The 17,775-nt window shown below is 41.4% G+C and overlaps 1 protein-coding gene across 1 annotated transcript in view; it reads left to right on the top strand.

Annotated features, from left to right (window-relative positions):
- Window positions 1–17,775, top strand: part of FAM53A (family with sequence similarity 53 member A) — a 73,933-nt gene that overhangs the window by 29,114 nt on the left and 27,044 nt on the right. The window contains exons 3-4 of the mRNA XM_040592006.1: window positions 52–106; window positions 4,817–5,619. Coding sequence (XP_040447940.1) covers window positions 52–106; window positions 4,817–5,619 — 858 coding nt within the window. The remainder of the gene's footprint in view (window positions 1–51; window positions 107–4,816; window positions 5,620–17,775) is intronic.

Genomic DNA, 17,775 nt, shown 5'->3' with positions numbered 1-17,775 from the left:
TGTATGCTGACTCTTTCACACAGTTGAAACTTTTTTTCTGATTGATTTCAGTACTCATCTGAGAAGCTGAACAAAAGTGGCAGCTTGTTCCCTTTCGAAATCAATGGTAAGTTCTTCAGAAACCTTAGCTGTGTTTTACTGAGGTAATTGGTATAGCAAGCAGCCTTTCTTTTGTAAATAAGGTGAGGGGGATGGAGCATGCTGTTGTAGAGCCTGCTGGTTTAAGCTGGTCTTCGAACAATACTGGGAATAGCTGGTTGTTAGTTCTGTACTTGTGATCTGCTTTGCATAGTAAAAGCTCTTGTAACACATTTTTTTGGTTCAATATCTGCTATGGTGTACAGAAGCACAGCAATGCTGGTTTTGATGCTACACATGTCTTCAGGTTCCTCAGCTAGCAGAAATCTTTACATACCTTCTTACATGTCTTGCCACATGGAATATTCAGCATGATGCAAACCCTAAGTTGCCAGTGCCTTCATACAAGTGTTACTTGTTTTTTCCACCTTGGTTGTCTTAGAATAAGAGTAAACTCTATCTAGCAAAAATGGAAATGCCACTTAGATGTAAACTTTGTACTGCTTTATTAAGGGATGGACTTGAAATTTTGCATGTTCTGTTGTGTCTGTAAGCATGGAGGATTTTTATTTGCTGAGTGAGATGCCACATAAAATGTGAATCCTGGTTGTTGTAAGGTTTCAAAGAGAAATGGTATTTTTATCTTAAATACTGTTACCAGCAAGGCAGGTATCATAGTGGGAGCCTCTTAGAGACCACCCAACCAGGATGAAGAGGCAGATGAAAAAGTCTATATGCAGCTGGGAGAAGCCTCACAATCACTAGCCCTCGTTCTCATGGGGGACTTCAGCTTACCAGCTGTCTGCTGGAAATACAATCCAGCAGAGAGGAAACGGGCTAGGAGGTTCCTGGAGTGTGTGGAGGAGACCTTCCTGGCACAGCTGGTGAGGGAGCCAGCTAGGGAAGGTGCCCGCTGGACCTGTTTGTGAACAGAGAAGGGCTGGTGGGTGACGTGGTGGGCGGAGGCAGTCTTGGGCATAGTGATCATGAAATGATAAGAATTTTTGATTCTCGGAGAAGCAAGGACTGGTGTCAGCGGAATTGTTGCCTTGGACTTCCAGGGGGAGATTTCATCTGGTTCAGGAGCTGGTTGACAGAGTCCCTTGGGAGGCAGTCCTGAAGGGCAAAGGAGTCCAGGAAGGCTGGACATTCTTCAAGAAGGACATCTTAAAGGCACAGGGGCAGTCTGTCCCCATGTGCCGAGAGACCAGCCAGTGGGGAAGACCATCCTGGCTGAACAGAGAGCTTTGGCTGGAACGCAGGAAGAAAAGGAGTTTATGACCTTTGGAAGAAGGGGCAGGTGACTCTGGAGGACTACAAGGACGTTGTGAGGTTATGCAGGGAGAAAACTAGAAGGGCCAAAGCCCAGCTAGAACTTAATCCAGCTACTGTTGTAGAAAACAATAAAAAATCTTTCTATAAAGACATTAGCAACAAAAGGAGAGCTAAGGAGACTCTCCATGCTTTATTGGATGCGGCGGGAAACATAGTGACAAAGGCTGAGGAAAAGGCTGAGGTACTCCGTGCCACCTTTGCCTCAGCCGTTAATAGTCAGACCAGTCATTCTCCGGGTACCAGCCCCCTGAGCTGGAAGACAGGGACAGGGAGCAGGATGAGGCCCCCACAGTGCCAGGGGAAATGGTCGGTGAGCCACTGCAGCGCTGTGACACACACAGGCCTGTGGGGCCAGGCGGGATCCCCCCAGGGTGCTGAGGGAGCTGGCAGAAGAGCTCACCGAGCCTCTGCCCATCATTTACCAGCAGCCCTGGCTCACCGGGGAGGTCCCAGCAGACGGGAGCTCAGCCAGGGTGACACATTCACAAGAAGGGCAGGAAGGAGGATCAGGGGAACTACAGGCCTGTCAGCCTGACCTTGGTGCCAGGGAAGGTTACGGAGCAGGTCAGCCTGAGTGCCATCGTGTGGCACATGCAGGACAGCCAGGGGATCAGGCCCAGCCAGCACGGGTTCATGAAAGGCACGTCCTGCCTGATGAACCTGATCTCCTTCTACAACAAGGTGACCTGCTTGGTGGGTGAGGGAGAGGCTGTGGATGGTGTCTGCCTGGACCTTAAGGAAGGCTTTGACGCTGTTTGCCACAGTTTCCCACAGCATCTCCTGGAGGAACTGGCTGCTCTTGGCTTGGGTGCCGTGCTGTGTGCTGGGTTAGGAGCTTGCGGGGTGGCCGAGCCCAAAGCGCGGTGGGGAATGGAGTTACCTCCCGCTGGTGGCCGGTCACAGGGGTGTCCCCAGGGCCCAGCGCCGGGGCCGGTCCTGTCTAATGCCTTTATGGATGATGTGGGCGAGGGGATTGAGTGCACCCGCGGTCAGTTTGCAGATGGCACCGAGCCGGGGGGGAGCGCGGCTGTGCCGGGGGCAGGGGGCTCTGCGGGGGGCTCCGGGCAGGCCGGGCCGAGGGGCCAGGGCCGGTGGGGTGGGGGTCCCCAGGGCTGAGTGCCGGGCCCTGCCCCTGGGTCACACCAGCCCCCGGCAGCTGCGGGCTGGGGGCAGGGGGCTGGGAACTGCCCGGCGGGACAGGGCCCGGGGGGGGCTGGGCGGCAGCGGCCGGGCATGAGCCCCCAGCGTGCCCAGGAGGCCAGCAGCGTCCCGGCTGGTGTCCGAAACGGTGTGGCCGGCAGGGCCGGGGCAGCGCCCGTCCCCCTGCCCTGGGCACCGGTGGGGCCGCCCCGCGGGGCCTGGGCTCAGCGTTGGGCCCCTCACGGCCAGACAGACACTGAGGGGCTGGAGCGTGTCCAGAGCCGGGCAGGGGCTGGGGCACCAGGCCCGGGGGTGGTGAGGGGGATGACCTGGTGGTTCTGCAACGGTCTGAACAGAGGTTATAGCCAGGTGGGGTTGGTCTTTTCTCCCAAGCAAGAAGCAATACCATGAGAAGAAACAGCCTCAGGTTCTGCTGGGGGAGGGCTAGATTGGATATTGGGAAAAATTCCTTCACCAAAAGGGTTGTCAGGCATTGGAACAGGCTGCCCAGGGAGGTGAGGGAATCGCCATCCCTGGGGGTATTAAAAAGCTGTGTAAATGTGGAGCTTAGGGACAGGGTGTAGTGGTGGACTTGGCAGTGCTGGGTTAATGGTTGGACTGGATGATCTTGAAGGTCTTCTCCAACCTAAATGTTTCTGTGGTTGTGATGTGTAAACAATTAAACACATATGCAACCTCTAACTTTTTTTACAGTAAACCTTAAACCAACCTCCTAGCGTGGGAGAAAGCTTCCTAAAGATTTCTAAAAATCGGGCCAGTCCAAGCTAGCGAATTGTCCTGCATTAGATGCTCAGTTTCAAACTTTATCTGGATCCCATTGTGTTGGCTATTTTATTTGCATTGAATTATGGTCCCTGCCTTGAAGAGCTTACGTGCTTAAGGCAAAGCACAGTATGTGGTTGTACCCATCTGAAAGAATGGAGGAGGAAGGACAGAGGAATTCTAATAAAACATGTTGTTTGAATAGGCCAGCTGTCTGCACAGTTAAGTGATTTTGAGACAATAGTGTTCTTTAAGATCCAAATAAACAGGATAATCCATGACATACTTTGGGCATGGAATATGTACAACTATTTTGGTTTGCAACTTTTAAAGCTACTCAGCAAATCTTCTATTTGTTGATTACTCTAAAACTTAGTTTAGACAGTCAACTGTAAGAAAGCACTAGTATTTGATTTTTAGGCTGTATCTACAGACTTAAAATAGGTGTCAGATTAAAGCTTGGTATTTTAAATATTCTTTTTTTTAAAGCTGGGATAAGTGAAACTTACTTGGCTAATTGGTTTAAATTAGCAAATTTTCTAACCAAGCATGAAGCACTGTTAACTGGCCAACAGTTTTGCTGCTTTTCAATTTGCAAATCCCAAGTCTGCTGTAGTTATTCTTATACTTCATTGTATAATGTGGAGGAACAGCTGTAAAATGTGCAGAATGTTCTCAAAGAAATGCTTCACAAAAGAGTGAGAGGCTTCGCTGGCAGACTGCTTTTAATGTGGCATTACCACTTCAGATGAGAAGTTGTGCACTATGGGTTGTGTCTGTATTCACAGTAAAACTTGCAGGTGGTTCTTAAAGGATACTCACTTTATGTATTGAATTAAGATTATTTTTTTCCGTTGTACTTTGAATATGAGCAAAAAAAGGGAAACAATCTGCAGTCTGATTTAACTTTATACTGTTTCTAATTTTAATTCTTTCACAGCACAGAATGTGAACACCCATGTCTTGAAATTTTTTCTTTAGTAAGGTATTCTTAATAGGAAAGCATAACAGCCAAATGAAGGACAGCAGTCTTAAGAAGAGATTATCCTGCTGTCTTATTAAAAAAAAAAAAATTCCCTGCTAGGTTTTCACATTGTTAATCCATTTTGGTTGTACCTTAGGTTGTTCACTGTTACAGGTTTTAATTCTGTGATGGGCCATGCCTAGGAAGCTGTCCCTGTTCCTTGCTAAGAAACACAATGCTGTAATCTTTGAGTATATGGGATTATGTACAGCATTAACAAGGTACATATATGCTGGAATGGCTCATGAAATACTTTGATCTCCATGTTTTTGGAATTTACTACCTTTTTAAAAAACGAATATGTAACTGTAGTGTGAAATCTTGATTATGAAGAGCTGGGTATTTATGGCTCATCCTTCTATGCTTGAATTTGATTTGTTGTTTTAAATTCAACTGGGTTTAAAAGAAATAGTCTTTTCTTTGCATCTTTCACTTGTATCTTTCTTTTGTTTTCAGAAGAGAGTCCTTGGAAAGCTTTAAATGGGGGTTACCCAATCCAGACTGACACAACAAGGAATTCAGCTTACCCTTTCCCAGTGTGCCCATTCAGCACCAACACTGCCAGTAATGGTAGTCTGCAGTGGCAGCAGGAATCTTCCAGTACATCTATGGTGTCAGGATGGATAAGTGAGTTAAACCTTAACGAAAACTCGGGTCAGCCCTTGGCACCACCAACAAAACGCCATTGTCGGTCCCTCTCTGAGCCGGATGAGCTGGCTCGCTGTCGATCACCGTGGAAGCCTGGCAATTCAAAGGTTTGGACTCCTGTGTCAAAGAGACGGTGTAATAGTGGTGGTAGTGCTACCTTGCAACGCTGTAACAGTCATGGAAGTGCAACCTTACAGAGAAGCACAAGTATCAGTCTGCCCCAAAACATACTGTCGCTAAATAATGTCTTCACTATCACCAGCTTCAACACGTCACCAGTACCCAGACCTTCCTCTGCTAGCAGCGGGTTTGTGGACAGTAGTGAGGGCAGCACAAGCTCGAGTACCCGCTGGAATTCTGGAGGCCCTTGTGACTTTAACCCAAGGCGCCGCCTCTCCCTCTCACAGGAGCACATCACTGAGACGGGAAATCTCTTGCCTTCAGCTAACAGCACTCCCACCTCCACACCTGAGCTCAGCCGGCGTCAGGGCTTGTTGAGATGCCGCTCTCAGCCTTGTGTTCTGAATGAAAAGAAAAGCCGGCTAAAGCGCAGACGGGAGGAGGATGTACGATGGAACAGACCATCATTAGACTTTTTTAAAATGACACGGGTGAGATTTTACTTTCCTTAGTGTGTGAAGGGAGCTCTTGCAGAAAGGCTGTTCCTAGATAAACTGATTTGTAGTTGTTACAGATTTGCTTGTGTTCTTGTACTGAGACACACGGATACATATCTCTTGCCTTCAGCAGTATAGCAGGCTTCTTATACTTGCCAGTGCTATACACTATAGCAACTTTCTGCTCCTAAAGCCCAATTCCTAAAGCCCAAGTCCAGTCTACTTGATACAGTGTTACAAACAGCTATGAAAAGATGCTTGAGGCAGAGGCCAGAGAAAAACGGCTAGATTTTAAAATGCAAGGAAGCCATGTGGAAAGCAGGTGGACAGGGTAGCAGAAGTCATGCCACTGTGTTCCTAGAAAACAGCATGCAATGATTTCTCAGTAGTCTTGGTGCAAATCTGTTTGGTTAAGCATCCCCTTACAGTTTGAGTATTTCTGTAAAGCAAAAGAACAACAATCAAACCTCTATATAAATGAATTAAAGAAGCTGCTAATAAGCAGTCAGAAGTAGGTGTTCCAATGCAGCAACTGCAGATGCTGTAGCTGAGTGGAGTGGTGTTTTACTCCAGTTATTCAGAATTCTACTTCCCTCCTCGTGTGAGTAATGGTGCTGATTTAAGAACTAGTAAATGTCATGCCTATACTCTGCATGTAATGCAAGTGCATGTGCACAGCTCACTTTTTAAAGCTTCTGTGTTCACAGAGGCAACTGCTACAGTTTAAAACTGAAGATGCTCATTTAGTTAATTTCTGTAGATGTAAATTTTGTGCTATGGTCAGAGAACACTTTCTGCTTATGAGAATATAACCTTTCAGTAGGTACCAGACTCAGGAGGTTTATGTGAGTAGATCTTTTAAGAGTAATGGGGAGAAGGCAGTTTGCAGAAGTAGCAACAAAAATATAAGGGAGGGGAATAGTTCTGCACCAGTGTCCCTGCATTTCATGCACTGTGCCAAAGAAAAGCTGAATAGAATAGGGTGCTGGCTAAAATGTCATGTCTGTTGTACTTTGGTATTAGTAGACTTTACATAAAAATGTGTAGGAAAAATACTAGTAAGATACTGGAACTGAACTGTTTACTGTGGGGTATTCATGGAGTTAACTAAATTATGTCCACTTTACTAGGCTACAAGTCTACATGATGGCATCTGTCCTCCTTTTATACTTTTGAGATAGCTTAAAGGATTTTCTTTAAAAATATGGCGCTTTTGATGAAGCTGTGGGTTAGGTAATTACAGAATGATCTGTTTGCTTATTGGCAAGGTCGGTAACCAGTTCTGTTCTAGGGATGACTAAATGCTATTCTGAGTTTTGATTGAGAAGCAAGTTTACTAGTTAGCTAATCAGATCTTTACCAGTTTCTGTGTTAATCACAGCTGAGATTAGTTTGCTAAGCTACTCCAAAAATATTAGTGGATTTGCCTTTCAACTGCCTGTGTGGTCTAATGCAGGTTTCTGTATTTAAACTGAATGCAAAAATGTAAACCTGCTTGGGTTTTGGCTGGTCTTGCTGTTTGCTGCCTTCAAGCTCTAGAGGTGAGATGCAGTATTTCAGACTTGCAGAATAGTTTTGGTTGCTCAGATGTTATATCTTCTAAATAATGCATGTAATAGTGTGTACGGAGAAAACAAGATATAGTCCCCATCTGCAGGATGTTTTTTTGGCTATTTAGTTTTGCTGCTGAAGAGTACGTGTGGCTAATATTCAGCCAGTTACGATCGCTTTATCCTGCAAGACCTATTTGGAAATGATGTCATAAGCAGAGTAGTTTATGCAACAAAGTTCATTCTAGAGTGTCAAGGCCTGATAGGTTTTTTCCCAGCTGTTTCAGTAGAGTCTTGCTATAAAGATACTACTGTGTATTTAATCAAAGGCACAAAGTAGAGTTTGAAAATACATCAGTTTCCAAACATGCTAAACTTTAATGAAAACATCTGTTTAAAAACTAAGTACTGAAAACATTTGAAGTAAAAATGAAGTTTTCAAGAAATGTTGGGTTTTTTAGAATGACAGCTTGCTTATCCATTACATAGTCAGAAATCTTGCGTTTTTTCATAGCTCACCTTTTCCCCATGCCCCAAATCCTGGCAGATATATATGCTTTGAAACTTACATTATGGTCTTAAACGTTTTTCTCTCAACTTAAAACAAAATACTGCTGTATGAAACATTATAAGCTAATACTACAGAAGACTTGTTTTGAAGTGTCATACAAGGAGATGTGGATGTGTCCAATATCTGCATATAGCTCAGTGAAGATCAGGACTACATTAAGGAGAAGTCCAGTAAGGCCTCTTTCCTGTATTTTGATGGCTCCTTATAGTTTCCAGAAATACTTTTTCTGCAATTCCAAATGCACTTCAAAGTCAGTTTATGAAAGACCTATGTTGAAAACAAATGCTATTAAGGATTTTTTGTTCTAAACTGTAGTGCAAATATTTTGATGTCTTCAAATTTTCTGAAGAAGCCGAACTTGTCAAATAGTTGCTCAAAACCAGGTCAGTAATTAGATTATTAGTATTGCTTGTGGAGATCTTAAGTCATATTTGGCCCATGTTATAATAGAACTGAAGGTGCTGCAGAGGGAGAGTTTATTCTGCTTATTGGGGTGGTATATATTAATAGTGGAGCCACAGCTGTGTGAAGAGGGGAGTTTTGGGTCTGCAGCCATTTCTGCCAATGCACTGAAGCCCTCAGAGGCTAGCGTTGAAACACCTGCTGAAGCTGCTCAAGGTTTCTCAGCTAGGAATTCTCCCAGGTCTATTTATCAGAACTAAAAGGTTTATTTACTTTAACCTGAAGCAAGTGCTGTTGTATCTGAATTAAAATCTTGAATAGCTGTGGTTGGGTGAAGCTTCACAGGAAGAAGGGTATGAAAAGTGATTTTTGGTTTGGTTTTGGGGTTGTGTTTTTTGCATTAGTGAACTGCTTTTTTGCTATCTGAGTTCTGGAAAATGTACTTGGTGATTGCTGCTTCGGTCCCTGCTGATTTGCTAAATATAAGTGCTAGAAAAGCAAAGTTCCTGTTGTCGTTGCTTTTTATGCTTAGAGTTCATAGGTGAGTAAATTCAGATTATTAATCAAGCCTTACATTCTATCCTTAGTTTCTCTACTTGCTTATCACTTGCTCCTTCCACTGTTGCCTCTTAAGTAAGGCACAAGTTAAAATATTAAAGAAGGAAAGAAATTGGGCAGCTCTTAACACCATAAACTGGTTTTTTTTTGTTTACTTGGATTTGTTTTTCTTCTTCCATAGACCTTCACACTTTACTTCACTGTACTTCCTGTCTTAGACTTCATGCCCTCTTGGAAAAGAATGTGCCAGATCTTCAATTCTTACTGAGAACATTACATTAATATTCAGTAAAATGAGTAATTCACGTATATAGAAATAGATTGAAATGATCAGGCGGACTGCTGTACACCAGTGTTTAGTGCTCTTAGTGCTAAATTCAGAAGCATCTTTTTCTGGACTTGAAGCTGAAAATACAAACTTGTGAAACTTCAGAACTTACAGAACATGAAGACAGCTGTAAAAACAAGTGGATAAGACTGTAGGAAAAGGTAACAAAATATGATAGCTGTTTTCAGCCCCTAAGGATTCAAAATTACTTTCCCTGCTCAGCTATGTATGCAAGAATAGCTGTATGAGTTATGGAACAGCAGAACACAGTATCTATGCCTACTTAGTATTTGTTCGCAATCCCCCAAATATGAAGCTGGCTCTGGTGAGGAGTGTCAGTCTTCCTTGACTGCAGCAGTCATCTGATCACCCTGCCATTTCAAGATAACTGTACATGGCAAAGAGCCTCTTTGGACTTGTGTTCTTCTGCAGCTAATAAACTCCATCACAGAGCTGCTGCAGAAAAGTAAAGGTGGCATTGAGACTGGTAACTGCATGCACTAGCAGGATAGAAATGTTTCTTTACTGAAGAGGAAACTGCAAGCTTTCAGATGTTCTGCTTCATGAATTATGTCAGTCAATCCTGAGGTGTGACAAGAACAGTCAGGAGGTTGCACATGTCTTTCAGTGTATAAGTGGGTTTTATTGTGACAGTGATATTTAATTCTGTTTCAGATCAAATGCCACACTGTAGTTTGAAGTCTTTCTGGTGTTTAACATTCTTTGCTACTCCCCTCACAATGGCTGTGGTTGTGGGGTTGCAAAAAAAAAATAATCTTATAAAAGCCCCAAACTTTAACATGTTCTCTGAAGTGGTCTTTGGTCTGTTTAAATAGTTAATACAAAATAGCTGGCTTTATCCAAGCAAGGAGTAGTTTTAACTATTCAGTGCCATGGCATCTCATGTGTTAATATTACGCTAGAGAAGACAACACAATGAGGAGTTTTAAGGGTCTCTAAACAGTGAAGATACTCAGGGACTGAAGTGGTGATTTCCTAGCACAGGGTACTTCTGCCACCTTACAAATGCTTTAAAGTTGTGTGGATTTTCCTGGTACTGAGAGATCCCAAGTGCCACACCAGGTCAGGGGAAACTCTGTAGCCTGGCGCCTTGCCTGCTGGAGAACAGCTGCTTTGAGGCATGCAGGAACAATGGATGTGCAATGTGATACTTCCTCTAGCATGATGGCCTGGCTTATGCCAGTGTGCATCTTGGGGGCTTCAAAGTGTGCATCAGTGGTTGGAACTTTGACAGCTCCCATTAGATCTATGTTCTGTTGATAACTGGTTTTTTTAACCCTTTTTCTTGGATCTCCAGCATATTCCACAACAATTTAATTTTTGCAAACATTTCATAGTCACCTTTTCCAAACACCTGAATACTTGCTTTCTTGGAGTGTAAGGTCTTGAATCAGTAAAACACTTGGATAGCTTTGATCCTTAAAACAAATTGATCTTTAATTGTCTCTGCTTTATAATTGACTTTATTTCAGGTCACAGTGATGTAGTAGCTTTGTGGATCTGTATAGCAAGGAAGGCTTCTCACAAAAGGCAGCGTCTGAGTCATAAAGACTTGTCAACTCTGGCCAAAGTAGCAAGACAAGTATTACTTGGGTATGAGGGTGCACAGAGGGACTAATTGATAGTGATTTTGACAGCAGCTTGAAATTTGTACAAGCAGTAGTGATGAATGGTGGGAGTGGATAATTTCCCTGAAGGGTGTGATGAGGTGGTATTTTATGAAGGGCAGAACAGATCGGGGTGCTGTGACTGAACTTAGGTCAGATGACTGCTGCTTTTCCTACAGAGACTTTTAGTAGCTCCTGATCTTTTCTGTGGAATCTGTGCACCTGCTTACTCTGATTTTGCTGTGTGGGCCAGTTTGCAGGAGCCAATGTGAATAAGTACAAGGGTGAGATGGGATACTAATTATCTTATTCAAGTACCTAAACCAGAGTAACAAAACTTGTGGTTGCTATTTGAGAACCACTAGGCATTCATTTTGTTTTGATGCTCTTTGAGGTCACTGTAATGGTCAGTATGCAGACAGGTAAATTAATTAGCCATGCTGTAGTCTCACAAAGTTTAAGCAAAATAAGGTCTGAAACATTTTCCTTGATGATTTTTGAATCGTTGTCTGCAAAGTTTCCAGGTATGCCTTGTTAGGCATAGTTACAGTAGACATGTTCACTTTGATTATGCTGCAACAAAATGAATTAATGTTCCCAAGCTGTACAAGCAGTGTCAGTACTATAAGTAGAACTCTAGTATGGACATAGAAAAGGCAGTATCATATGAGTAGTGTAGTGAAGTAGCTGCTCACTTGCATTAGGCTTTCTCCCAGGCTGCTGTTATAGCATGTGCAAGATAAAGATGTGATACTAAGAGTCCCTTACAATGCTAGCAGAGTAACCTGTGAGTCAAGTCTGGACTGGCTAAAGTAGGTTAAATACTGGCTTATGAAGTTCATTCAGACTGTGTTCTCTACATAGTAAGGATGTTGCTTTAAATAGTTTGAGATGCTTATGTAGAGCTTGCTCTTACAGCCCCTTCTCAAAAGGGGAACAAGCAGGTTATTTGGGGTAGATATATTTTCAGTTTGTGGATACGGTTAAGTCAGCAAAGGCTGTTCTCTGCCTGCCACGCTACAGTTGTGTAGTGTGACTTCAGGAAGATACTTAATACATTTGCAAGTCTTAATCACTTAAGCTCTTGTGGTACTCTTGCAAGAAGATGTATTGCAGCATCTCTTGGTCAGAATATAGGTCTGGGTTTTTTTCTACCTGTGGATAACACTGCAGTTCAGTGATGCATTGATGTGCATAGACTGCTGCTTCTCAGTTAAAATGACTGGTAAATGTCCTTGCACTGTATGAGGATTTCTTCTGCTTCAGGGTGCCCTTTTGATGCCTTTGGCTTTTGGAATATGGTTAGTGGAAAATACAATACAGTTGAGCTATATATGTAGTGAAGGATCGAACTGGAGTTGATTGGGATCAATAAAATAGTGGGAAATGTAAATATGAAACATTAGTTTATTTACTAGTAATTTCCCTTTGTGTAAGATTAAGGACAAAAAAACCAACCTAGCCATGAATGAAGCAATTGAGCCAGGGACAGAACTTTGGTTCTTGTTTGAAAATTTAAAACTTATTCCTAGGGGAGCCTTTTAACTTCATATTTGAAAAATAGAGCTAATCCTAGCCTACCTTTGCTTTGAAAAACAGTTCTGGGGCCTTGCTGTGTGGTGGGTTTTTTTTTCCTTCCCATGGTACTGAATTTTGGGAGTCATTGTAAACAAAGAAAGCAAAAGGTAACATGACTTGTATTTGAAAAGCCACGAAGTAATTTAAGCTCAGTGGCCAATGGTCTTGTTCAGAGGAAGGGAGCTAGGTATCAAAATTGTCTGGCTAAGTAACTCAGTGATTTAAATCCACTTTGTGTAATTCTAGAAATAAACTTATAACTGAGAAGAAATAGGCAGCAATGGACCTCAGGGAAAATGTTTCTGCTGTTTGCCTATGCAATGTACCCCTACATACAAGAAGCAAAAGACTTCAGTATTTCTAAAGTGTTTTTTTCCTTTAAGGGCAACCTTATAATTTGGAGGACAAATGTCCGAATGGTGGAAGTGGATACAATAAGATACTTGTAGGTTTTGTAAGCTTCAGCAGAGTGAAAACAAACTACTTCTATGCTTGCAGAATTTTGAATAATGAAATGCAAGTCTGCTAGATGTTAGTCAGGCTATTATACTTATTCATTTTTAGGAGCTCGAGGATTGCGAAGATCAGGAAGAACCTCTTTTTGGAGAGCAAGAGGTATGTGGAAGTTGGGAACAGTTTCTTGAGGTTCCTACTCTCCTGTAGTATTTACAAAAGGGAGAGACTTTTTGCACAAACATCAGTGATGACCAGTGACAGTCCCAACACCACTGGCATTGGTGAAGCAGCACATTCGTGAACTTTGCATCTGTCCCTGGCTAACAGATGTCTGGTAAACTTCCAAGTATTTTGACTTGGATTGTGTATTAAATTGGCATATTCAAAGCTGAGCAGTATGCATCTATTACGTAGTGTGAGTGCCTCCCATACCCTCAAATGAAATGAAAAATGATGTACAGCAGTTTGAGTTGATGTTTGTGTGAGTGACTACTTACATTTGACTTACTATCAATCTGTAAAAACGAACTGTGAAATAATGTGTGAGTAAAGATGTTTTAAGTAATCTTATCTAATTCTCTGATGCACGATTACTTCCCACAGTATATATTTTTCCATTATTTGGTCTACTGTAGCCTTTTAAATGCCTCAAAGTATATAGTATCCTTAGGAGATAAGGAGCCTTTTATGGGAAACAAGGGCAGTTTTGCTTAAGCTGTAAAACTCATTCAGACTCACTTAAGATAGTGGCGTGTATTTTTGGATCTCTCCTACTGTCATGATAGTATTTTCTGGAAATAAACTTTAAATTAAGCTTCCTGGTCCTCTTGTTAATGAAAATGTATGCGTAGTCTGTATTTGAAACCAGCTTTGTAGGAGTGGGAGGAGGAATAGTAGATACCAAATATGGAGTCTAGGGACTGGGAGTCTGTATTCGATTATTCCTTTCTGTGTTATGAAAATGTTAGGAATGATAGTGATTTTGTGTAGAATATTTTTTTCCCATGAGTTACAGAAATTACACAAGCAGTAGTTTTTGCTATAAGAAATAATAGTAAAGTCCTCAGAAAGTTCTGCAAGAAGCCATAAGGACTTGAGTAGACAAGCTAAAGTGTTCAGCTAGATCTCCATTTCCAGTCAAACATTTAGACTATTCCTTTAAGTTATGTCTCTTACTTATTTAAAGCTCTTCAAAGTACTCCAGTAAAATAGGTTAATGAAAAAATTAATACCTTGTGAAAGTGATGAACCTTCTCAGTCATCTGTTTACTCTTTGTGAAAATGCTTGTGTTGAAGTTTTTGTTAAAAAAAATCAACTGCTGTTTTCAAAACCTAAAAAAGAAAAAAAATTCCTTTAACCTGTATTGCATCAGAACAAAAAGCCTGTATTCCTGTGATCTGCAGTGGTGTGCATTAGTAAGTGGACTTAAACTCCAACTATATTTTTTTAAAAAACAACAAAAAAGCAAACCAACATAATTTTATTCTATGCTGTTATAAATCAGTGTGTGTGTGTGGGGAGGTTATACAGGGAGATGTCTAGTTCAAATTGTGTTTTCCTTCTCAAACAAGATTCTCCAAGGGGCATCAGCAGCAACTTGACTCGGAAAAGCCAGTGCTGATTTCTGACTTGAGGAAGGCAAGCTATTCCCTCTGCTAGCTCTGTGCTTCTGCTTGGGGTATGATATGTTGGGCCTGTTGAGCTAGGAATTTGTTCCTGTAGTTGAATTCATGTAGCTTAAATATTACCTGGACTTGTTAGCATTCTTCTGAACTTCTTAATCATGTGTAACACCTAGTGTTTGTCTCTTGCTGTGTCCATTGCTTGAGCAGGAACTTGCTTAGATAGCAATAGTATTTTCAGGGAGACACTGAACTTTCATGGAGTATGCATTTATGGCAGAAGTAGTTCACATAAGTATGAAGACAGCTTTTTACCCTTGTTAAAAATCTCTGTTACTATCTGACAATCAGTTAAGAGTTTGGATTTTGTCATTTCAGGCATAGTTGTATGACTCTTCCATCCTTCTAAACCTAAATAGATGAACTGGACATCTGTTGTGTGAAAGTAATGTAGGAAGTCTCTAAATTTTTCTATTTCAGGGGTGACTTTGTTAACATCAGTTAAAAGGCTTATCTAACTACATAGTTCTTACTAACACTGTCATGTTTGAAAACTGATGTTTGTTTTGGATAAGCAAGGTTATCTCCATCCCTTTCCAGATGGTTTTTAATAGGAGGTGCTTGAAAATTTTGAGATTTTTTTTAAATCTGGGTATTGTAAGTTTAGACGTTGTACCAGGTAAAATCAGAATTACTCTTGTACAAAGACCTGAGTCTTTCAGCAAAATGTGTATAGCAGCCTAAAGACAGTCTTTGTGCCATGGCTGACTTTATAGGAGGGGTTGGACAGCAAATGTTGGGAGCTTTTACTGTTGATGGGGAGGTGCAGAGGCTAAACATGGTTTTAGCTCTTTAGTGTGCTGTGATGAATTCTTGTGGAAGTGAGAAGAGTCTACATTCCTAAAATGAAGTAAGGTACTGATATTAGATTATACCATTCTTTCAGAGGGAAGTAAACATTGTGCGAGTCTACCCAAAATTTGGCTGTGAAAAAGGCAGGTCGGGTTGTAAGTTAATTTAACAATGAATCTCACGAAGTTTAGGATACCGGATGGTGCTACAGTGTGTAGTTACTGAACTGGCTTGTCTGAGCTTTTCATGTAGAACTTGTGGGCTTTAACTGAGTGCTTTTAAGTAACATGTAACTCTGTTCCAAATGGGGAAAAAGTGCTGTGGATTTAATTATCAGAGATACTGCCCTGTGCAATTAACTTCCCTTTTGAACAGCCTTATGTGAACCTTTATGCTTGCAATACATGTAGTTGACAGTGTAAGTTGTAGGGGTTTCCTGGCAGAACAATGCTAACTTAAGAGTGTGGTTATTGCAAAAGCAAGGTGTGGGAGACTTTAGCAGCAGAGTGGGTTGATGAGTTTAGATCCTGTTTGCTTGGTGATACATGTTGGGTCCAACAAATTAAACCGGCAAGAATGTCTGGTTTTTGAGGCTTTCAGTATTTCTTCTTTTCCTTTATGAAACTTTTCCTTATGAACTTTTAAAGTACAAGCATCTCTGACAGCAATTAGTTTACTATATAAATTTCTTGAACATTAAGGATGCCCTTTTTTCCAGCTGTATTCAACTGTATAACTACCTGAACTTTAATCAAAGACAAAATGAGATGCTGAAACTACTTCTTGTAAAGTTCCTCCACATTTTCTTTGAATCTGGGATGTAATTGAGATTGAGACTCCCCCCTGCCCTGTTCAAGGTGCTTATTGGGAACTTGAACTAATTTTTTTTCCAAAAAGTTCTACAGGAAAAAGATTTTAAATTTACTTTCCTTGTTCTATATTACAGTTCCTTATTCATCACTCACCTTAATTTTTTCCTTTTTTAGGTAGGTGAAGATGTGCTAACTGTAAAACACTTTATTCTTTTTCACTTCCAATCTTGTGTAATTTTAGCTTGGGTTCTCCAAATATTTTAATTCTTATGTTGGTATTTTAATGATATTCTTAAGCAAATGCCAGTGTGCAAGGCATTGGTGATAATGCATTATCTTCTCTGAAGCTGAGATCATCCTGTAGCATGTTAGTGTTATGCAGTCATTTAGTCTGCTTTGAAATTACGGAGGTTTTGGTTATAGAAACCACTTTATTTGTTTTTCCCCTTCCTCACTCCCCTTCCCTTGCCACCCCTGTGGTTTGAGTTTTGTATGAGGACGACTCAGGAAGGGAAGGTGAATTCCTTTTCCTTGTTTTCCTCTTTCAAATACAATGGTGATTACAATGTCTGTATGAAGCAAGGATATATTTTGGTAATAATGTTTTGTCTTAAAGCAAGTGAGTCATCTTCTGACTGCCAAGCTTCAGAATATGACAGTCCTGAAGAACTTTCCATGTGAGGAAGCCGTAACAGATTTGTGAGTTGGCTAATGTGTAATAGATATGTGTCCTGCTCCTGCTAAGCTTTAGTATCTGACAGGTATTTTGCCTTTAAGTGGGATGGCTTAAAGAAAGATTTTCCACCCAATTCATAATTAGATCTAATACATGAAGCCTTTAAATGCCAACTCTTTATATTGTGGTACAAAACCAATGTGAATTGCTCTCACAGGGTTACCTGCTGGGTTTTTTGTTCACTTAGTCCTTGTGAACTTACTCTAGGGTAGTTAAGATTATTTTTTAATAGATTAAACTTTAATCATTGTTATAGTTTGGGAGGAGAGTGATATATTTTGCCTGTATTGGCATGCATGTAACACTAACTTTGTTTTTATTTCGAATGAGCAGGAGAAATATCCTTGATATATTAAAGATTATTTTAAACTTGAAGTAGAGTTAAGGTCACCTAATTAATTTTGAGATAATTAACTTTATATAGCTTTACCTTAGTTTAGAAGTATTACAAATAATCACTTCAGCATGCTGGAAGTTTCCAGCTGGCAGTATTTGGCTTCATTTGAGTAGCCTCTGGGGAGCTTAATCATCAGAGCTCACATTGTCTATTAAATAGGAGAGTCTTGCCCATAGCACTTAATGGCTCTGCTGGACGTGAGTGGTCTTCTGAATGAATCCATGCTATTTCAGTGCATCTGATGTTGTTCATGTGTAGCTCTGCGGCTGGTATAAAACTAGTAAAATTCCTCTATAGTCTTATGTTACTGGTGAAGATCCTTTGACACCAAAGCTGTTAATTTTGGTAACTTCTCCAAGGAATGGATATTTTGAGAACTAAGGCCTTTCAAAATAGGTGTCTTAGAGCACAAAAGCTTTTCCTAAGAGCTCTGGGGCACAGCTGAGGCTTGTATAGTTTCAGACTTGGAGGACCAAGTGTTGAAATCAATGACGGATCCTTCAGCCAGGACCAGCAGGTACTGTGTGCTGAGACCTTCAGCTTCTACCAAGCTTGAATTTTAACTTTTTCTTTATCCAGCCCCACCCCTGCAATCCTGTTCTAATGAACAGGCCCAGTTAACTGGTTTTATTGTGGTGTCAGTACAAATACCTGAAGAT

This window comes from Falco naumanni, chromosome 1 (genome assembly GCF_017639655.2).
Source record: "Falco naumanni isolate bFalNau1 chromosome 1, bFalNau1.pat, whole genome shotgun sequence".
Taxonomy (NCBI): domain Eukaryota; kingdom Metazoa; phylum Chordata; class Aves; order Falconiformes; family Falconidae; genus Falco; species Falco naumanni.
The sequence above is the reverse complement of the archived record's forward strand: the minus strand, read 5'-3'. Positions and strand labels throughout refer to the sequence as shown.